The sequence below is a fragment of the Passer montanus genome, unplaced genomic scaffold (assembly GCF_014805655.1).
Source record: "Passer montanus isolate IOZ18808 unplaced genomic scaffold, ASM1480565v1 scaffold174, whole genome shotgun sequence".
Lineage (NCBI taxonomy): Eukaryota > Metazoa > Chordata > Aves > Passeriformes > Passeridae > Passer > Passer montanus.
In genome coordinates this window covers 348,296-371,480 of record NW_024364715.1, presented here as the reverse complement: position 1 = coordinate 371,480, position 23,185 = coordinate 348,296, and the positions used below count along the sequence as shown (strand labels likewise).

The following is a 23,185-nucleotide window of genomic DNA, read 5'->3' as shown; positions in this document are numbered from 1 at the left end:
AACCCTCAGCAGGGTTCCCTCAGGTCAGGGGGAACCACCAGCTGGAGGGAAAGCTGTTGCTGTTCATGGAATCATGGAATGGTTTGGGTTTGGAAGGGACATTAAACTCATCTTGCTCCTCCTCCCTGCCATGGGCAGGGACATCTTCCTCTAGACCAGGCTGCTCCAGGCCCATCCAACCTGGCCTGGAACACTCCCAGGTATGGGGCAGCCACAACTGCTCTATTGCTGCTAGAGGTTTGGTTTTTTTTGAGGAGCAACAGGATCTTTCAGCTGCATTAGATTATCTTGGGATAGATTCCCTGATTGGCAAAGCGAGGGGTGGGGGCAAATCTGACTTCCCTCAGGGACCCTCTAAGAGCAGGAATTGCTCTGGGGTGGAGCAGCTCCTCCTGTGCTGGTGGGAGCTCAGCACCACACTGGGCCATTGACTGTCCTTGTGATGGCCAGGATGTCATTCCAGCCCTCAGCCAGTGCAGCGTGCAGGGCGTGGCAAGGTGCTTTTCCATGACCATTCCTGGGAGATGCTCTGCAGGTTCAACCCAAGACCAAGATGAACAGCCTCAGCTGGGAATCCTGGGCTGTGAGCTGTGCTGGATGTTCCAGGCATTGTTACTGTCTCACATGGCAGGGAGAGGCACTGTGGGCATCTCCTGCTTCCAGTTTTAGTAGGGTTCAGTCCTTCTGGTCAGTCCTGGCAATGTTTGCTCTGGCTCTGATGGATGCAGGCTGGCTCAGGGAGACACTTCTGGGAGGAAGAGCAAAGAGAGGCACAGAGAAGCAACGTCCCTTGTAGGGCAAGTAGAGCTGAGCTGGGTTCTGCTGCTCAAAACCAGTCCCCTCCTCCTTCCCACTGTGTTTGTGGCTCTCCCAGGGCATCCTTGGCAGGTCAAGCTCTTCCAGGCATCCCTTGGCACCGAGCTTTGGAGACAGTTTCCCCAGCAGTCCCTGCCTGACAGCAGTCTGAGGACAGCAGCTGCCCCCAAAGGCTCTGGAGCAGCTGGCCCCATCTGAGTCCCAGCTTGCCCAGGGCGTGCAGAGCAATGGCTCCCCAGGAGTCACGCTGCCTTGCTCCTTGCCTGGCAGCAGAAATCACCCTCTGTCCTTGCCTTGGCTTTTGATTCCCAGGCCAACTTGAATATTGGGGATGTTATAAAATTCCCCACTTTCAGCATCTCTGTATTTTAGACTTGGAGAAACAAATCCAGGATGAGATATTCAAGTATTCCTTTCACAGTTCCCATGCTCTGCTGGGTTGAAAGGGAAGCTCTTAGAAGATGGATCAAGTTCATGTCTATGCCTCTTGATTGCAAATACGCATTCCTGGAAATCCAGAGCAGTCTCTCTTCCCAACACCTGCATGGCAGGACTGGGAAGGATTGGGCAGCTACCAGTTGGCTTTTGAGTCACTTCTCCATGTCAGCAGAAGTGGTGGAAGCAGCAAAAATACCTTCTGTGTTTCCCTAGGTCAGGAATGCCACCCTGGGGCATTTCTTTTTATCTTGAATAATTATTATCAGCCAATTCCCAGAAAAAATCTCAGGCTCTCTGCAATGCCAACCAAACCAGCATGGAAGGAATTGCTTTGGTTGGGAGCCATCCTGTGAGGCAAGGCCAGCTCAGGATGCTCCATATCTGAGTCACTGGAGCATTGCCCCATCCACTGAAAACAAATTTGAACAATTACTAACCCCAAAACTTTGTGACCAGAGTTTTTGTCTGACATATCAGTTTAGTTTTTGTTTTAAGCATAAAATGAGCAGCGGAGACATGAGAAGCAGTGGGATCAATGCTCAGGGTCGTTCCCGTGTGCTATAGAGAGTTTGGTTTGGAGTGGGAAATTAAGCTAAAGAGGAAGTGTTTTCTTCCAAAATAAGGGCCTTTCACAGCTTGGCAAGGTAAAGAGCAGCTGTTTCCTGCTTCTTCTCAAGCACCCACCATTGGCCAGTGGGTATCAGCTTGGAGAAGCCCAGGTAAGTTTCCTGATGTTACTCAGACAAATGGAGCAATTTCATCAGTGCTCTATTCCCCCCAAACCAGAAAGCAAATTTCTAGGAATATACTGCTCATAATAACCGTGGGCTAGCTCACAAAGGAGATAGAGATGTGTGTAAATATGCTATTCAGAGGAGTAAGAGAGAGCAGAATAATTTCTGGTGGAAACAGCGTGGTCTGATGGGTGAGCTGCTGCAGTGAAAAGCCCAGGGAGAGCTGGGGTGGTGCTGCAGGGCCCAGGGATGGATATTTCAACCCTTTCCAAACCAGCAAGGGAAAGAGAGGCGAGGGAAGGGGCAGGGGAAGGCTGGGGGACACACTGTCCATGTACACGGAGCAGGGTCCGGGCTCCCCCCTCCCCAGCCGGCAGAGCGAGCGTGGGGTGCGCCGGCAATCCTGCCCCGAACATGAAGCGTGAAATCCATGTCCAACAAGAATTTCAGCTAGTGCATAATGTATTCGCTGGCTGGGTTTGTAGCCAGGGCTGAGAGCGCTGAATTAAACATGGGGTGACTCAGCGCTGGTCCGCGGCGGGCTGGGAGCGGGGCTGCGGGGACAGGTGCATTATTGATGGCTTCATTGCCCACGTCCGAGCGCCGGGAGGGAGAACAGCGGCGGCTGCGGCGCTTGCAGGGGGACACGGTGTGGCCACGCTCGGCATTTGCAACGCCTGCCTGCTCTGCTGCTGCTCCTGGCACAGGGATTGCTGCATGCAGCCTCTCCCTGCTGCCGCTGTGCACCTGCAGCCCCTGCAGCCAAGGCAGGGCAGCACCGGCCCCGGCCCCGGGGCTGCAGAGAGCTTGGGGGCTGCACAGCCCGCTCCCCAGGCAGAGAGCAGCCCTTGGGGCTTGCAAGGGGTGAGAGCCCCTGAATTTGCCTTTGGCTTTGCTGATGATCCAAAGCCTTCATCTGCTTCTGCGGACCCAGGGCCCCTGAGCAGGGAGCACAGGGTGTTCCAGCAGCCTTGGAGCGGCAGGAAGCAGGACCGAGTCTCGCTGGAACTGAGTGTGATAACTCATTACCTCACAGGAGGATGTTCTACTTCTATCCCAAAGCTGTATGCTGTAAAACCCCCATCCTGCATCTCCAGGCCCCAGCCCTACGAGCAGCAGCAGCGAGTGCTGCAGGGCTTTGGGCTCAGAGCATCCTGCTGGCTGGGATGTGAAGGGAAAGCCTCATGGAAGAGGTTGGAAAACATGAGCTAGCACTCCTGTCAGGCCTTGCAGGGAGAGGCGTGGTTTGCCTCTTCCTCAGAACCTAATTTGAACCACAAGGATGCAGCGAAAAAAAAAAACCCAAAAAACTGCTTTGGAAGATTTTAAAGAACAGCACAAACTAAAAAAGCAGCTGCCAAACCGAATTTCCATTATTAAAAATCAGCACTGATAAGAGCCATCTTAGATCAAATAATTTATTTAGTAATTCCATGTAAACACTTCAGATTTACTAGCAAATACAATGCTTGCTGTTCTTTTAAATAGATCATTCAAAAAATAAGAATCTATTATTAATGGCAGGTTGACTAGAGATCTCCATACTACTGTACAATAAGGAATTGGTTTTCTAATGGATTTAACATCTCGATTTTTCTTGTTCTGCATTTGCTTTACACAAAGCCCAAAGGACACAGGTTTGAACTGCTCCCTGACGATGCCACTGCGGCCCGGGGTGTTTGGGGAAGGTACGCAGGCAACTCCTCCCATCCTGGCATTGGTGTGAGCTGATGTGAGGGTGGGATGGCAGAGCTGGCGTGAACACTGTTCACAAACACACGCCTTTTCGGTCAGAAAACAGACAGGGAACGGTGGAGAACTTCTCTTTGGGATGTATAAAAGCAACGAACTCCATCGTTGGCATTTACTTATCAACACAGCAGTACACATACACGTATCCACAGTCTGGAAAAGCATCCTATGAGCTGGAGAAAGCAGTGGTTCTGAGGCTTGGTACACCAGTGCACTAAAACCAAAAGAATGATACCTTCTTACATAGTCAAATGAAAAATAAATATCTTTATTTTCTGCCTACTTTATTTCAGTTTTCAAATAAATTTTAAATAAATCTGTACAAAGTATACTGTTACAGTATATATTTGTAAGTGAACTGAAATGCCTAAGTGTAACAACACTACAGGAAAGCAGTAAAGATTGGCACATCTCTAATCAAGATTAACTTTTACACTCAAAAAATACCAACACCTGTGAAAACCCTCAAGATATTTTTGGTATTTTTTATGCAAGTTGTAACGACAGACCAATTCTCCCCTGCCTTGAAAAGAAAATCACTTCTCACGGTTTTCAGAGAACATGAACATCTTTATGATGCTAAAGGGACACCATCAGGTGAAAAGAGAGAGAGAGATTTCAATTTTTAAAAAGCAAACGCTTTGGTCAAAAATCATCACGTTTGAGCCTTTGTGCACTTTTTCCATCTCCCGAGCGCCGGCCCTGCCCGGCCGCGGGGATGGAGGTGCCCTGGCCAGGGACAAAAACACCAGGAGAGGAGCTGCTCCCCTTGCGATCCAAACGGAATTCACACGCATGCCACAGGGCTGCATTTTGTGGTTTCTTTTTCCCCCCAAAAGCAAGAAACTAAAATTGATCTGACAGTGTCCCTTTGCTCAAAATAAAGACTTCTGTGCTAGAGAGGTCAGGTACTGAAACGAACTTTTCACAGGGTCAAAGAGCCAGGTACATCTCAAAATTCAAGTTTTCAAATCCAACTGCAGTTATTAGATTATTGAGCTCTCAAAACCTCCTAATATTTCGTTAAATAATTCCCAACTGGGAATTGGGGATAAATACTACAGATTAAGAGTGAGAGTTTTCTCTCTTAATCTTTCCAAAGATATATTCACTCAAAGTTTACATGCTGAAAGTTAATCTTACATTAGAATGTAATTGGCTGCAACATAAACCTATAAATGAATCAACTACCATAGATTAAACTCTGTTAAATATTTCTAAGTTAATAAAATATTGACAGTATTATAAAATTACAGTATTTACAATAAGAAAAATCTAGACTAATATATACCTTTAACAGATCTCTTCTCCAATTTGGGATTGCAACGGAATTATGAATATATGAACAATTTATTAGAAAGTTGCATTGCAATTATCAGGTTTTCCATTAGAGCTAGAGAGGGTGAGCTATCACTGCCTTTGGAAAAAACAAAAAGTGACTTCTGGTGGTGGGGTGTAGCTTTTGAGTACCAAACTGGCAACAGGAGTCCTCCGCAAGACGTCTGAAGATAAGGTAGGACCAGCCTCAACTGCTCAGATTAAGGTTGTATTACAGAACTGCCAGCAATCAGAACCACCCAGGCTGCAAAAGGGGAGGAAAGGTAGTTTTCAGCTCAAAGTGCACAGCTGGAAGGGCTCCCCTCATTCTGGACTCCAACTAAGGTGCAGGAGCTCTGATCAGGAACAGCAAAACCCTCAGCTCGGGGTCGTGAGGAGGAAACGAGCCACGGTGCTCCTTAAAGGGACATGGTTGGGCTGCAGCTATGCCAAAACACCCCTGTCAGCCATGTAGGACAAAACCAGACTGGGCATTTGAGATCCTCTTGGACTTGCTTTTTTAGGAGGTTTTTTGGGGGAGGGTCAGGGCTTTGCTTTAGTTTGGGGATTTTTTTTGCATTTTGTTTGCTTGGGAGAAAAAATTTGGTCAGGACTGTGCAGTAAACTCGTTTTCTATCCCTCATCAGGTTCTCTGTTTCTGGGGTATTACCAAAACGTGCAGTGTTTGGGTGGCAAATACTTGTGGGGAAAAAGGAGGCTTCAGCATTCCCATGTCAATTTGTCTTGGGATAAACCAAAAGCAATTTGAGTCCTTAAAAATTGCCAGCTGCTTTTGGGGTCTCAGACACCCAGTGATGTCCTTTTAAGGATCAGATCTTTCACTTGCCCTTTTTCCCAGCCTCGGAGGAGGAGTTTACAACGAGTTTAGGAAGGGCCATGTTCACATTCTCTCCCTCCTCCCCATGTCACATTTGCTTTCTAGGAAAAAAGGGGGAGAAAAGTAAGTTTCAAACTCCTTTCCCACCCTTCCCTCCCCCGGTCCTGCTCACAGTAAACCAGAAATGGCAGTTTTTAGTGTATATTTTGGGATAAATTATTTTCTCAGTCCCAAGCCTGAAGATGCTAGTGAGAGACCTACCCGCAGGCTTTGGAGAGGAGGAGCAATTTAGGGGTTTCTACCAGTTCCCATGGTGGGCAGGTGGGAAGACCTCTGTCCTTAAAAGCAGGATTTAAAATGGTAAAAGAACAATTTGTAAACTCGGATCTACATTACCAATAGAAGGCTCTAGGTCCTGTGGGCTCCAGTTCCCAGAGATGCAGAGCAGGAAAACTAGAAAGAGAACTTGGTACCTTTCAACCACCTGCTGGGTTGTACTGGGGGGGAGTGGGGAATGAGAGAGACAAAATGCCAACTGACCTTATAAACAAAGGTATGTTTAGGGCTTCTGGTTTCAGGAATAAACCGATATTTACTGGTAAAAGTCTGCCAAAAAACAAAAACAGAAACACAGGATTACTGGTAAATATTGGTTTATATGGAGAATTAAAAAAAAAATAAAAAAAAGAGATGTCATTGTGCTCCCAGGTGGGAGCTGAGAACCGACCCATGGCATCCCTGCACCCAGCAGTGTCTCTGGCACCTGGACACCTCAAACCAGAAGCCTTGTGTTGAGAGGAAAGTCGTGTTTGTTTCCTTTACTCCCCTTAAACTACGTGTTTCTGGATTCCCCCCTCCCTCCTCTGCAAGGCTGGTCCTACGGGGGTTTGGCTCAGGAGATGGGAAGTCTGCTTCCAAAAGCACTTGGAAGTGAATTTGTACATAATATGGTATCTCAGCACAAGGCTGCCAGGGCCTGAGCCTCAGCTGCTCCCTGAGATACCATAAAATATACAAGACTGAGTGTATATTTTAAATAAAGCATTTTCTTGTAAGTGGCATAAACCCATTCATTTTATTTACATGCTCATTTATTTCCAAAAATAGAGTTGGTCCACATTGGACAAGAGAAATCAAGAAGCCATACAGTAGAAGAGTTAAAAGTCCAACATTTAACCAAAGTACAATGAAATTCCAGAAGGCTGTGGCTGACTTGAACCACAGAAACATACACATGAGCCACACAGACATTTGTACATAGAGCATTATATTACCAATAATATTTGCAAACATGAGGTCAAGATGGCTAAAAACCCAGCAGGACTGACCCGGGCGTCCTGGCTGAACAGAAGTGGGTGCTGAGGGGCCGTCACTGCTGTGGGGAAACACAACTCTACAGAGATTTTGCTTCACTTTTGCTTTTTTCTTTAACTGAGAAAGTCCTAATTTTTCTGCCCTGGGGATCCAAATTGAGAACAGGGTGAAAGCCAACCCCACAGAGTTCCCTAAATGCCGGGGTGCCGGGGGCTCAGACCTGCGGGACAGCGCGGGTGCCACACGGCACCGGAACCCCACCGGAGGGCAAAACGCTGCCCTCTGCTACTTGGCCTTAAAGATCACCTGGAAAAGAAAAAGTTGGGATCTATACCCTTGTGGTGTGCTAAAAAAAGTCTGGATGGGGTTTGCCTTGAAAACAAGGATTTCCCTCCCTTGCCATGGGCAATTTTTGGCATTAGTTATTCCAATCCTGTCTACCTTTCTTGGAAGATCACAAATATCTTAGAGGATGTTGCACTGACAGGTGAGGGAATAACTTTTTTACATTTAAAGAAACCAAACAAAAACTTAGAGAATGGACAGTAGAAGAAAAAAAACAAACAACCAAATGGAAAAGATGCCTTATGTCTGTGTGAGGGCCCAGGTTTCTGGGTATCTCCATGGACCTCACCTTGATAATATCTCAGTGTCTCCAAAGGATGGAAAAACAGACTTAGATCTGTATGTTCTGCTGCAGAGAATCAGCAAGTAAAAGGGGGAAGACAATTGTAGCACTTCTGGTACTTCTACAAACCACCCACTACATGGAGTAGAACCACACGAAAAGGGTATAAACTAATTTTCCTTTTTCAAGTCATCTTAGACACTGACGCTATTAAGCCTAGTCCAATGTGAATGCTAGTACAGAGCTAATGTACAGAATGCCAGCGATAATTATCAGTACCTAACAGGATTTAAAGGCGAGTATACTCAGTACATTTATTAAAAAACACTAGGACCAGAACCAGAGCTCTGACAGCAGTTACACAAAGCAGCCGTGCAGGTCTCTACGAGGACAGAGCCTTTAGCACAAGTCGCTATGATCACCCGAGCCTGGGACAGACAACTCCATCTCCTAATTTGTTTCCTAGAACATCTCTAATCGCAGATGTGAAATATGAAAACAGAGATGGGCCTGATCCTGTGCAGTTGGGTACGTACAACACACCCCAGTGAAACTCAAAGCCCAAATCCCTAAAGAGAGAGCACAAGAAATTGTTGTCTTACATCAAAACACTATCATGCAAGCATACCACGACGGTTTTATATTGAGTAACTTCAAAGTCAGCTGGTATAATTTAACTAGAAGTGAGCAATCTAATGGATTTCTAGGGGTAGGGACAAAGGTTGTGCCAGTGACAACCACCTGATTACCAGGGAGAGCAGCACAGGGACACTGTGGGGGTCTGACGAGCTGTGGTACAGAGGAGCTCCTGCTCAGCATCCTCCCAGACCTGCACCTACACCTGGAATGTGCAGGACTCCTGTGGCAGGCTACACGCCTTCCCTTCATTTGCTCTGCTACCACAATCACAGTTCTTCCTCCTGGATGAACAATTCACTTACAGCCTGGCATACTGACGGAGCATTAAAAATGACTCTTTTTTCCCCCCCTGTTGCCTGTTGCCTCACACGTCCCAAGGTCAGCCCCATGCTCACTGCACCAAACCTTATGCTCTTCTCAATTTTCCAGCCACAGCCAGGCTGGGGTCACTTCTCCAATACAGCCCAACCACTCTCCTCCTTGTCTTTAAATACAAACTCTGACTGAAACCTCCTGGTGCCTGCAGTTATCCTGCTTCTATTGCAAACTCCAAGGACTTATCAAAACACTCACTCTTTGGTACCATCATCTACTGGAGACAGGGAAGGTGGGGGAAGCCAGGGTATTTGCCATAACTCCTGGACTTTTAAGAAGCCTAAAACTAAGCCAGAGCAGCAAAAGGGTGCTCTGGCTGACACCAGTTACCTGTGGGTTCTCCTGGGTCTCTTGGGAAGAGAGGTAACACAAGTCTGCATGTGCACACATCAACAATGCCCCCTCAAGGACAGACCTAGGCAAGAGCTGGAAGATGCTGCCCAGACCTCTGTTCCTCCTCCTTCCCTTTCTGCCCATTATAAAAGTAAAGACCTCTGAGTTTTTTCTTAGTAAGAAGAAAACAAAACATAGCCACAATATCAGCTGCTGAGGCACAGTCTGGGATCTGGCAGACCTGCAAGTCCAGCTCAAGGCAGGAATTTGAACTGGAGGTGTTGCTTTACAGGAGAAATCTAGATTTCTCTAGATCACCCAGTATTCTGGGCTTGTTTCTCCCCTCAAACCTGGATCTAGTGGTATCCACCAGAAATGTTTCATGAAAACCAACCTTTCTTTGCAACTTTGGGTTTAATGAAACCATTGAATGAAACTCATTTGCTCAAAGGCTGAAGATGCAGTCTTGGAAGCCTTTAATCACCTTGTCTAACTAGACTTTAGTCTACCTTTTGCTTCCCAAGTGACAAATAGCAACTGCAACCAAAGAAGGGCTCTGCAGTATTTCTCTTCTCATTACAAGCCTATTTTTTCTCCTGTTGTTTGCCAATGGGTTCAGACATTCTGGTAGGTGCCCCAGCAAACCAGACTGATCATAGAATCAAAGAATGGATTGGGTTGGAAGGGATCACCTGGTCCAACCCCCTTTCTCTGCAGAAAGTATGTTGCTTTCTAACTCTCACACACTGAAGAACTGCAGCACTTCACCTTCACCTTCTCAAACTGGAGTTCAGGGTTTTTGCTGATCTGCAATTCCCAGTGCCATAATGAATACTTTAATTAAAAAAAAAAAGAATAACCTGACATTAGGACATTATCTAGTCATGGAGAATACTAAGCTGTTTTTTGACAGCCCTGTTTTTGTTAGTCCCTTTAAGTATTTCAGTCCCAAGCTTGTTTAAAACCCCTTGATACAGCTGTTGCTCCTCCACTTGAATTTCCTACTTTACTCCATCATCTCTGCTTCACTTGAGTTTTAGAGGAAGGCTCCTTATTCCACCCAAAAGGACAGCAGTCTCTCAAACGTGCCCTGTGCTCCAGAATGACATGGAGGAGTCACTTCAGTGGCAAGAAGTAGTGCAGGAAGTGAATTCTGCCTTCAGAATTCTGCCTTCAGTCCTGCACAGCCAGATTTTCTCCCCAGCCTCGTCTCTGATGTCCCTCAGACAGATTTGGCTCCCCAAAGCCCCCAGCTCTGCAAAGCCCCTCCTAAACTACTTCATTTCCCAATCATGGTTACCTGCCCTTCCACATGGCTCTTCCTGTCTGCTCCTCAAGAGCTGGACTTCTGTCCTTGGGTGGAATCTTCCTGAACTCCAGAAGTCCCTTCCTTTATAACTATTTTTAACAACAGTTTTAGGGTTGTTCTTTCTTTCATGACAGAGTTCTGCCTCACCTGGATGCCAGTAACAGAAGTCCCTTCCTTTATAACTATTTTTAACAACAGTTTTAGGGTTGTTCTTTCTTTCTTTCATGACAGAGCTCTGCCTCACCTGGATGCCAGTACCCTTCCCAGGTATCTATGGGAAGTCTAAGAATTCATTTTTCTGATCTTCTCCCATGCAATATTTTGGAACAAAAGACTCACTTTTAGTCCAGCACCTTCTACCCCTGAGAATGCTGAACCTGCAATTCAGTGACCCCCATGTGGTCACTGCTACTTAACAACTCAGCTGTAATTGTATTTTGAATCAGATCTTATGCTTTAGTCCTAAACAAAAGCTAACTCTAGATCAGTCTGTTACAAGAAATGATCCTTTAAGTAATCAATAAATTTGCTACACCAAAATGTTAGCCAGTTCTCTCCCAAACAATCTGGCCAGGTAGCATGGTCATAATAGAACTCACTTTTTCTAACAGGTTTATGAAGATGCATGAGCCTGGTTTTTTTCCCAGGGCTCATGAAATCCTCAACTTTCCTTTTGTCTGGAATAGAAAACTTCCTAATACGTCTATGTCATTAAAATACAGAATTTATATCCAACATAAATGTGGCTGTTTGATTGTCAGTACTCCAATTTCCTCAGATTTTACAGCAACCTTTTAGATGTAGTGTTCCTCCTTTATGACCTAACATACCTGCTACAATGGCAGGTAATGCAGTATCTTATTGATTTCCATCACCCCCACCATGTTTCAATCAGAGCAGTTGTGACGAGGTCTTTTTTCACCACTGAGCAGTCTACAACAACTATTTTTGTCTCCTGTTTCCACCCTGTTGTGCAGATGTGCCCATTCCTTATTCCAGCCCAGTCCCTCCTGTGCACACAACTCTGCTCCCAACCTCCAGCCCCAACAGCCTCAGCCTCCCCCCAGCCTCTGTCCTCCCCAAACCCTGCCCACGCCCTGTGCCACCAGGCTGGGGACACCTGGGCTGGAGTGGAAATGCTGTGAAGTCACAGCCCTTCAGTTCACTTCCCTGTCACAGCCTTTTCCCAGGCACACACGCAGACTTTAGGAAGAGGCACTGCCACGTCCTAAATTCTGTCTCCTTCCTGGACACCCAGTTTGGCTTCCCAGGTATCTCAGCTTCGAGCATGCAGGCTTGCCCCAAGCACTCTGACACCTTTCAAGGTCTCTGTGTCCAATCAACAGGGAGATAGTTTGATGGATCTCCTAATCATTGGGGGCTTGCATTTCCCATCACCAAATCCTGTGCCATTCAGACCTCCCACAGCTGCTTTTCCAGCTTCTGGAAGCATCTCCAGAACACAAATCAACTCCTCAACCAAGGCTTTGCTTATAAATCACCCCTTCAATCCTGTCCAGTTTCAACTCTCCACAAGGCAGGGCGGTGAGTGCTGTGGTGGGAATGAACCCTGACCATGCTTATTTATTTCCAAAAATAGAGTTGGTCCACATTGGACAAGAGAAATGTCCAATTCTCTTCGATTGGACAAAGATTTGGTGCCATCTCTCCTCCAGCAGCTCAGCAGTTCTGGCCTCAGGGTGCTTTCTGGAGCCTGGAATGCCCTCACTTGTTGCTCCATATAGTATTTCATCAGCAGATAATCACTTGTAAAGCGTGTCCTCTCTGCACTCTTGTGTGCAGTTCTTTGTGCAATTAAGCCAATGTACTTTGATTCCCATAATTAAGCTAGGAATTTTACTTTATGACCATATAAAGTCCATCTTTAAACCAAAAATAGACTGACCGTTAACAGATTCTTTTTTTTAAACGACTTTAAACCGCCAATTAGAGACTTGCATTGGACAAGATAAGTTGCATATGGCCTTGCAGAAGCCTGCAAGGACTCATTTTCCAGGACTTTTATTGACAGGTGAAGCTCAGAAGCCAACTTTTTTTTTTTTTAAAGATAGAATGAGCCTCTGATCGCAGCAGATCTATCCACAAACCAAACTGTTCACATGCATGAAAGCAGAGATGGCTTTTACATGAATCTGCAGTGCTCAGTTCAGAGTTATTAATGACAGAAAATAATTCAAAGCCTTTAGTCCCTAATTCGCTCAGACCTGCCTGGTTGCCCTTCAGCAGCCCCTGGCAACAGTGAACGTACTGTCATTTATTATTTAAATAAAACAATCTTTTTAATAAAAAGAAATTCTGACCCCATTTAAACTCTGCACCTGACAAGACACCAGCTTCTTTCCTTCACCTCTGGTGCTGCTCACACAACATTTTTTTTAAGCTGACCTGCCCACACAGCTTCTGATAAGCCAATGCTACATTGCCAGCTCTCCTCAGCATCACTCGAGTGGGAGGTTTAAATACCAGACTTCACAAAACCCTTTCTCCATGATTCCTAGCCCTGGCATTTCTTGAAGTATTGACAGATCGGCAAGCCTTCCCAGCTCGCCCAAAAGTGAGCCAGCTGGACCTGCTTCTGCTGGACAAATGCAGAGAGAAGAGCTGGTCCCTGAAATCCCAGCACTCACCTCTCGACCCCTAGGTGAGTTTTGAGGAGCCTGGACCGGCTGACACCGATGTGCCGATGCAGACTCACTCCCCAGGAGCTGCTGGTCTGAGCTCCCCTGCCCATATGAGATGCCTGGGCAAAAGGTGAGCCCAGGCAAGTTCCAAACCTCAGCAGACTGTGGGCAATAAAGCCAGCAGCCTACATCGTGCTCACTATTGTGCAACCAGGATGGAGCACGGAGAAATAAAATGCATTCCCTAGGGAGACACTAGAGGAAGCACAAGCCGGGGGACAGACACACCCAAACCAAGGTGGCTGCCTTTCAAATGACAATGCTGCTCCCAGACATCCCAACAGACAAGTCCTGCCCAATGCACAACCACTGTCCTGCCCTCTGACAAGCTGCCCTTCTACTCAGAGTGTGAACAAAACCCCCCAAACTTCTAATGGCCCAACCTCAATGAGCACACATCAATTTGAGCCCAAGTTACACATCAAGACATTTGCCAGTAACAGAAAAAACAACCACTGCTCATTTACTGACTCTCAACTCCCAGCAACAGAAACTACCCAGGTCCATGGTATGGACACAGCCTCCTCCAGCCTCATCTCAACACCAGCCACATCAGCACAAACCACACTGGGAGGGTCAGCCCTGCAGCAGCCACCCCTAAACCCCCCGTGCCAATGCTGGCCCGTGCATCAACCCTGAGCACAGTGGTGATGATGCCTGAGAGGCCAGGCTCAGCTCCCAGACCTTCCTGCAAGCATGACAGCAACACCTCCCAGCCCAAACTGCTGCCATGTGTCAGTAAGACACGATCTCTTGCCCCAAGGCTGCACCCACGGGGCTGCTGCACGTCTCTGCACCGTGTTCAGGAACACAGCCAAACCCACCGGGGTCAGCACGGTCACGGGCCCTCAGACACAGCGTGCAAGGCACTTTCACAAGCAATTCTCCATTGAAATCAACATCATGACTGGGATGACATTTCAGCACAAGGAGGTTTTCCCAAAAAGCTATGTAAATCTCTCCAAGTCATGCACTTGCCATCCCAGCGGCGTGCACTGGATCAGCTCCCGCAGCAGCCACCTCCCTCCAAGGTCTCCCCAGCCAAGAGGGGCACATCCTTCCACGCTGCAGATGTAAATCCACACCTCTCAGCTCTCCAGTCTCGGACAGAAAGAATGAAGCTGGTTTTTCTTGCTTCCTGCATATTTTTTTCTTGCTTCCTGCATATTTCAAGATAGTGTTTCAATAAAGAAATGCTTCAATGCCACAGCCAGGGAGACTCAGCAGAAACTCCCACTGCCAGTGTTGCAGCCAATCCTCTTTGCACTTCAGTCTGCTGGGTGGCCCAAGACTCAGAAAGGGCTAAGGTGCATATTTTTGCAAAGCTAATGTCAGGATGGACAGCAGACCAACTGATCACCAACAAAACCAAGGAATTATCTGAGTTAAGACTGAGTTCCTGCTGGGGAGATCCAGCAGATTCCCATTCAAACCAAAAACCCTCCTAGCTGAAGGCTGATCCAGAAAGGAGCAGAGGTTCACCACATGTCATGAACTCAAGCCTCAAGAGGAGGTGTGGAAATGGCCAGGGTCACCAAGTTCACAAGCAAAGCAGGCCCTGCTCAGGACCTGACAGCTACGTTACCGTGTTTTGGATATTTCACTCTCCTGCAAGCTCTAGCTCATCATGATAAACCTAATGCCCATGGGTTGGTAAAACTTGTCTTAATTAAACCCAAACTGTATCAGGGCTTGTGCTCTTAGGCTGCTCCAAGGTACCTCACACAGGGACAGTAGAATTTCCTACCAAACCACACGCCCAGCTCAAGCTGCAGAGGTACTGCCACAGCCCAAGTGATTGTGGTCCCCCAAAATAAGACAACACCCACATGCAGGCAAAACCCATGGCCAGCCTGAGCAGACTCCACCTTGGCTGGCCATGATGCCTTCCAGAGCAGAAAGCTCAGGACCAGATCCCATCTCCAGGTGAAGGAGTGCCAGCAGTATCGATCTGCAGGGGGACAGTGAAGCATTGTTTGGGGATATCCAGCCATTCACTCTGTCTTGTTTTAATCAGTAAACATTCAAAAGACAGATAGTGAGGCCGAAAGTCCTCTATCTTTATCTTTTTTCACTTAATCTCCAGTTGACATTTTTCTGTGAAAACACGCCTCGTTTCTTGCTGTATGACTTTAGCTCTCCCTCCCCTGTGATATTTTGCCTCAAACAGGCTACACAACCGGTTACTACTTTTATAGAGGTGGGAGTGACATGCTTTGACTCTTCCAAAACACAAAATGCTCATCTGGCTTCAGCCACCAAACTGCTACAGTGGGGACCAGCAGAGCTACCCCAGCTGGGGAGCTGAGGGTCTGCTGCTCCATGATCCCTTGGGACCAGCTGCCTGACACCCCGCAGCTGCTTGTGGCACACAGCCACTGTCATCAGGCTCCCAGGGCTTCTTTGAGTGCCGTACCTGTGCTGATGCTGAAGCACTTGCACGGCAGCCCAGGTGTACCTTGGCCATCCATCTCTGCCACATCCCAACTCCCACCTTGCTCCGATAGCCTTTTCCCACCCTCCAGACAGAGAACACCTTTGCTGGGACTGCTGGGAGCTCCTCCCCTGTCAAACTCCCTCACCCAGCTTAGTCTGCCGGCTCAGGAAATGCTTTTGTTAGTGACAGCACCACGCCTGCCCCAACACCAACCTGCTCATCCTTTCCCTTCTAATGTACTCCTCCAGCAGCAACTTCTATGCCAAGCAAACTGCAGTAAAATATCCAGAATGCCATTGGAAAAGTAACCCTGTGAACCCCCTGCAAATGGATGATCTGGCCTTTACTTCTCTCTGCTATCTGCAGCTGTTCTGCACTAACAACAAGCAACACACAGCCCAGAAAAGCCTCGTGGCCCACTTGTAATTCACAAGAAGTGGGATGCCTGCAGACCCTGATGTGAGCTGCCTTTCTCCCAGACGGCAGTGCTGCTAACACACACCCCGTCGGTAACTGAAATGCTTTGGAAAGACGACAAGCAAAGGAGGATAGGCAGGCTAAGAGAAACTCCCAGAGCGGACCCAGGACCATCTGGCACGAACGGGAGCCTCTGCTGGGGGCAGAGCAGAGCAGAGCAGGCAGCCCGGCTCCAGCTGCGGAGCTTCCGGAGAGCTGCCACACCAGAGGAGCATCCTTCCTGTGCCATCGCCCTCTGCCATCCCAGCACAACACGCACCTCTTCAGAGAAGAAAAAAATACCATGAACTGCAGGCCCAACGATTAGGCTCTGGGGAATACGAGCTTTTAAAAAAGGTTATAATTTTGGAAGTCCATTTAAATTAACCTTAACTAGCTTTAAACTCTATATACGTATCTCCTTGCCACGCTCGCAACCCACGCACATTTTGCGGTGCCAGTGAGCTAAATCATGTGCAAGCAAGCAGAGTAAAAGGAACCACAAAAAAAAAAAAAAGCTCTGGGCAGAAACTCTCTTTCATTGTTGCAAGCGGCAAAGAAGATGGCAACAGCAGAAGGAATCAGGAATAAAAATGGAACTCGCTTGTTTACCTTGTCGGTTTTGTCAAAACATTGTGACAACGCTTTGCGTGCAGCCAGTTTCTCTGTTCTGCCACCAAAAATTCAGAGCCCTTCACCTTTCTTCACGCATTATAGGAGAAAGCCAAGAAGAGTAAAACTTTTAGGGAGAGAAATGAGTGTGCAAAAGATATAAAAAAGCCCAGCATGAGAATTTCAAACTACTGGGCTCCTCTTCCAGATAGTCCAAACACCACCAGGAACAGTGACCCTCCAGCTGCACAAGCTGAGTTAACGAGGAGCAGGCAGCCAGCGAAGGAGGAGAGTAAGACAATAAAGGGAAAGTTTGGGTAAGCCTGACAAAAAGCAAAAGAAAAAAAGAAAAAAGAAGTTAAAAAAAAAAAAGCCAGGAAAAAAAAAAAGCCGCAAACTGGGTTTCTAAAAAAGATAAATTCTTGACAGTGTCTTTTTTAAAAGAGAAACTCACAGTGCTTCAGGCAGAGCCCTACCTCTCCAAAAGCCATGCAATCCAGTAGGAAGCAGCAGGTTTTTGAAGGAGCAAATTGCACAGCTGTGGAAGAATTCGCTTTTACTGCCTTCTTTCCAACTCACCTAAGAAAGACTCAATATCTACCTGGAGGACTAGCAAAACTGAGGAAATTGGTTGGTTCTAGTTATACTTTTGAGGTTTTCACGCTTGAAGAGAGCCCCTAAAATGTAAACCTGTTTTAGCATTCTTGTACATTAATGTCATCGTTCTCCCTGCTGACTCCCACAACTTCTGCCACAGACAAGTCAATCAGATTTGGTATATGCCCTGGGACAGGGAAGGGGAGGGCTGGGTTTAAAGCAAACAAGCAACCAAAAAATAATTATGTCAGTGCTCTGCAAGGTGTTGGATCCAAGCTCGGTGGATCTGCTGAAGTCTTCGATCCAAGACACTTGGCAATTTTACTTAAAAAAAATGAAACAAAAAAACCTTTGACCTGTTGAACTTAGAGAAAAGCAAGTGGCAGACCTTGGAGGAAGGGAGACAGCGTGTGAGGGTGCAAAAACATCATGTGCTGTAGTTCACCACTTTAGAAGAAATCAGAGTTTTGCTTTGGTTGGTTTTGATTTTTCTGACGTGCCAGGGAAAGGCGCTTCCCAAAGGGCGACTTTAGAGTTTACAGGTGCCAAGGTGGAAGCGGGAAGTGAAGACATGCCAAAAACGTCAGGTTTGCATAAACCCTCCTGGAAAAAGTGCACTGTGTTTTAGGGAAAATGCATATCTACCAAATCTCCACTGACCAGGGGCCACTTGTGCACACAAAGTTGCATCAATTGGCAGCATCAATGCTGACATTTTTGCCTTCTCCTTCCACCCCCCTCCCCAATTTTTTTTTTTCCTTGGGAGACATAGAGCGCCACTGCATTAGAACGTACAAGAAATGAAAACAGTGAGTACGACTGATATAGATCCATTGACTTTTTATTACAAATGTACTTGATCACTTGGCTTCAAAAAAGTTTAAATCAACCCCTATTTTCTGTACGCCAGTACAAAGTAAAATCTATTTTACAAATTAAATACCTAAAAATTTGACAAAAATATTAAAGTTTGATGGAAAAAACAGTTATAAAAATCTTAAATCCCCTTTTAAGAAGATAAGAGATAACATTCCCTCCCAACCCCCACAGTCCTGTTATACAATATTAATAGTCATTTTTTTAGAATAGGTAGGTATGTTATATCTTGCTGTTAGCATACAAGTCACTCTAATAGCTTTATCTGTATATACTCCAGTTAGTGCATGAATGTCATCTGATTGAATATAATCAACTATCTTTAACTGATCCCTAATTTACATTTCATAGCTTGCATAGTTTGAAGGGACAAAGGTTACACTACAGCTAATCATAAAAAAAGGTGGTTACAGTGCTATTTTTAAAGGCAACAAAGTAATTGCTCCCAAAAAAAACCCAAACCCAAAACTAAACGAAAAAAAAGAAGTTACCGGTCGGCTCTGAGCAGGGGTTAAATCCCCGGCAGCAGCTCTGCCTGGCTCACGGGGTGGGCTCTGCGCCCGCCCGCTGCCCCCGGGGCAGCCCCTCTGCGCTCCCCGCAGCCCCGGGACAGGTCGGGAGCCGCTCTCCCGGCAGCGCTACGCCCAGCGCATGTCAACCCCTGCGAGGGATACGCGCAAAGTGACACTGTCAAGTATTTTTTTCCTTTTTTGAAAAATTTTTTCCAATTGAATTTTCAAAAAACGAAAAGCCCTCCGCCTACGGGCGCGCCTGGCTGGGAGCTGGGCGCGCTCCCGGTACCCGCGGCTCGCCCGCCGATCCCGCCCGGCCCGACCCGGGGCTCCCGGTACCGGGGCTCGGGGGGAACCCCGGCGGGTCCGGCCGGGCCCCCCGGCCCCGGGAAGTGCCGGCTGCCTCCCGCCGCAGCATCGTCAGCGGGACCGCAAAGAAGAGGCAGGAATCAACCGCGGCTCGTGCTGTTTCTTTTTTTCTTTTTTATTTCAATTCTCAAAGACAGAGCAATTTCACTTTTTTGTTTTCATTTTAACAAAAAAAAATAGAATTTGAATTCGGAGGACATTTCCCCGTTAGCATAAAACCACTTAAAAGGTGGTTGTATTTCAATGGTAAATTACTTGACAGTGTCCCTTTAACTTAAAAATAAAATAATGTCAGTATTGCAATGAATTTCAAGTTTTCTTGCACGTAGTCATTATAAAGTAGCTTTTATCATGCTCTTGGACCTATTCTACAAGACATTTAAAAGCATATCATCAAGGAAAATATAAGGCATACTTCTCAGGAATTAGGTATCTTGGCACATTTGAGCATACTGTCTTTTTTTAAAACAACACATATGGTCAAATATACCTTTCTTCTTCTAACATTAAACAGGGTTTTCTGTACTTTGTTTTAAATACTGAGATATTAGAGCCTTGGTAAAGTACCGAGCACCTCCGGGAAAACAAAAATTAAAACAAAAAAAGCAAAAAAATAAATCCAAGGAAAACTAAAACAACCAGGAGCAAAATCCCACGAATCTTTACAGTCATTTTAGTCTTTCGTTATCATCATTCATCAAGTCCTTGAACATACAGAACGTGCGTTAAAAGAAGAAAAAAACCAAAACGAAACAAAAAAACCAAGGAAACACGCAGAAGAAACCCAAAACGAGACAAAAACTGACCACAAGTTCTCGGCCACTGTTCACAGAACTGCCCGCGGGCTGTCCCAGCCGTGCTGGTTTGACTGGAGCCGCGCGGCCCGTGCGCTCCTCGGGTCAGCCGGATCCTGGGCAGGATCCGGGCGGCGCGGGCGAGGAAGACCACGGGAGGAGCCTGCCTCGTTAGCGATGCTCCCAGGAGCCGGGAGGGACGGAAGGACACTCTGCCGTGCTCTCCTCGCCTCCCGCTACTTATTGCTGGGAACGCACCGCGGCGGCGTGGAGCTACGGGCGCCGGAGCGCGTCCGTCGGCAGCGCGACAACTTTGGGGAGGGCAGTGAACAGCAGGACCGAGACAATCAATCAAGTAGCAAAACCAAAGCAATTAAATTCCTAACTACGTCTAGCAGCATGGAGAGTGCAGTCCCGACACATCACAGTTGAAGTACAATAATCGCTGGAACTGCCCATCCAGAGCCTCCGATTCAGAAGCAGGTTATCAGACACATGTTTACATGCAATTGAGAACCATTTCAAATGTCACATTACGCACTCTGAAAAGCTTATTTCACTACTGGGAAATAGGAAAAGTGCACATTAAAGCAATTTTAAACATTTCCAGTGATTGTTTAAAAAGAAACAGAAACACCTCGCTACCAGCGGCTCGTGTTTAACTTTCTGTGAACACTAACAGCAAACTTCTTTCAAGGGCAATAATGCATGGTACAATGGAAACAGCTTGTTTTGACACTTACAGTACATCTCAAAAGAAAAACCAAAAAAAAAAAAAAAACAACCAAACCCAAAAACAAAAAACCCAAGAAGAAAAAGGGAATTATAATTTCAACTGGGAATAAAATGACAGCAGGAAATGAAATTCTTTAAAACAAGCTTTTTTTTTTGTTTTCTCCCCACCCTTCCGAAACTCCATCCTTGCCCCTCGGTAAAGAAGTGCTGGCAGCTCCTGCTCACACAGGAGCAGCTCAGGTCTACCTGACCCCTAACTCAGCCAAGACCATTCAGCAAAATGATTGCATTCCCAAAAAACTTCCGAGTGGAACAAGATTCTAGTTTCTCTGAAATGCTCTCTACTGAATTCCAGCCAAGAAAAGAAAAGAAAAGAAAAAACAAAAAATAAAGTTTTGTTTTCACTGTTTAAGGCATCTTTTTTTTTATAACATTTTCTCTTCACTCGCAATGATGATAGTCATGCAGCAGTTTAATGATAAAAATATATTAATATTTTACTATACAGCAGCAAGAAGTTAGTCAATTAAAAGCACACCAACTTTTTTTTTTTAAAAGAAAAAAAAAACATAACTGAAAAACAACGAAGACAACCTGTAAAAGTCTATTATTATTCTTCTTATTATTACAAACAATTTCAATTTGGAGAACACACCTGGACAGATCTTAGTGTTCTGACAAATCTGTGTTTCCCTAGCCTGGGCTTCGAGCAGAGCCCGCGCCCGGCGGGAGCTGGGACGGGGAGGGCAGGGCACGGCCAGGCTCGCCAGGTATGTAGCCAGTAATAAAACTAGCACCACAGCTACATGGAAATCCATTACGGACACACACCGGCTTGGCTTTCACCGTCCAACCAAACTCCGACCCCCATGGCTCAGTGGGATCTCGCTGCCCTGGCGCTGACTGCTCCCTACCAGGCCTGCGGGAGTTAACAGGGAGCAAAGCATCGCTCCGGACCTCCACACTCCAGGACATAGTGCTAGTGCCAGGGGAAAGACTCGCTACCTGCTGTCCAAAAACAGGTGCACTGGAAACCGCTGCACGTCAGGTTAAGTACTTTAAGTACACAGAATAAAAAAAATATATTATGAACAATACAAGTACATCTCATATACACAATAATGACAATACGCCTACTCAGTTGTAAACCAAACAGGTGCAGAAAAAAAATATTACGGGAGGAAATTCCTTACTTTTCGTTTTGTTTTTTTTTTTTTTTTCTCTCTCTCTCTTTTTTTTTTCTTTTCCTCTTTTCTTTTTTTTTTTTTTTTACTATTTGAATAACTTTGGTTCAAACGTAAAAATCACAAGTTAGCAAATTTCATTTAAATGCCTTTTTTAATAATTTTTCTTCATGTTCACAGAAGTTTCACTGACCATTTTTATATGTTTAAGGTCCAGATGCAATGCATATTGTATAAAAGAGAGCACTTATTGTTTACCTTGCATGAATTAAACCTACGTACCTTTTAACTCTACAAACTTCTGCATAACATTTAGACAAAGCTCAGACACACAGCATGCCTAGCCCTCATATATATATACACATCTCTAATCACAGGTATATAGGGTGTCAAATATACTATAGTAACCTCCATGTAAGGTTCGAAATTTGGTAACAAAATGAGAAGAAAAAACTAAAAATATTATTTTACGTGTTCTAAAATATCTCTTTTTTTTGTGCTAAAGTCAAATGTTAGCTCAACATGAAAAGGACTTTTTTTTATATAATTCAGCAATATTATAATCTTGACCATTTTTGCAAACACTTTTAATAATAATAGCTTAAACGTGTACAAAAGTTCTCGGTTAATTAGGGAAATAAACACTCAGTTCTTTATATTTTTAATCAAGTAGGAAACACAGTTCATATATAATGTTATTACTTTTTTTTTTGCCTTTTTTTTTTTTTGGGGTTTTTTTTTTTTGTTTTTTTTTTTTTTGGGTTTTTTTTTTGTTTTTTTTTTTTTTTTTGTTTTGTTTTGTTTTAGCAGCTGCTTACTGTTTGATACGGTGGGTAAAGTGGAGGAACATCCAGCGATGGGTGGCGGGTCTGAGGCGCTGCTGCTGCCGGGCGTCCACGCCGTAGTCGTCGATGAGCTTGGCCAGGGCGTCGCGGAACTCGATGAGGCCCTGCGCGGGCAGCGCGATGGTCTGGCCCTGCGTGGAGCCCAGCCCCGGGCCGCGGTTCACGGTCTGGCGGACGCGCAGGAAGCGCCCGCGCTGGTTCTCCTTCAGATCCATGTAGTACTTGCGGTTCTCCCGCACCAGGAACTCGCTCTTCAGCGCCCGCCGGGGCTCGTCGGCCGCCTGCGCCAGCTCGGGGGGCTGGCTGGGCCCCAGCTGCGCGTAGTGCTCGATGAAGTCGCCCAGGTAGTCGCGGAACTCGACGGCCACCGACATGGAGAGGGTCAGGCGGCTCTTGTTGCCGCCCGCGCCCACCTCGGCGATCTTGAGGAAGCGGCCCTTGGCGTTCTGCTTCACGTCCAGGTAGAAGCGCTTGTTCTGGATGTCCACCCGCTTGGAGGCCAGCTCCTGCGTCTCGTGCTGCAGCCCGCCGCCCGGGCCCCCGCCGCCGCCGCCGCCGCCGCCCGGGCCGCCG

The 23,185-nt window shown here is 46.4% G+C and overlaps 1 protein-coding gene and 1 long non-coding RNA gene across 4 annotated transcripts in view; both read right to left on the bottom strand.

The window, feature by feature from the left end:
* Window positions 1-3,392: 3,392 nt before the first annotated feature.
* On the bottom strand, window positions 3,393-22,660 carry LOC120500034. Of its 3 annotated transcripts, XR_005627025.1 has the most exons (4): window positions 22,586-22,660; window positions 6,436-6,501; window positions 5,032-6,348; window positions 3,393-3,954 (listed from the first exon to the last, which is right to left on the bottom strand). It is a non-coding gene; the product is annotated as an uncharacterized LOC120500034 (long non-coding RNA). The 3 variants fall into 3 exon arrangements; XR_005627024.1 differs by having other exon boundaries at window positions 5,032-6,501; XR_005627023.1 differs by lacking the exon at window positions 22,586-22,660 and adding an exon at window positions 10,738-14,337 and having other exon boundaries at window positions 5,032-10,640.
* The window catches only part of PURA (purine rich element binding protein A), a 1,575-nt gene continuing 971 nt past the window's right edge, over window positions 22,582-23,185 (bottom strand). The window contains 1 exon segment of the mRNA XM_039704397.1: window positions 22,582-23,185. This exon segment is cut by the window's right edge and continues 5 nt beyond it. Coding sequence (XP_039560331.1) covers window positions 22,582-23,185 — 604 coding nt within the window.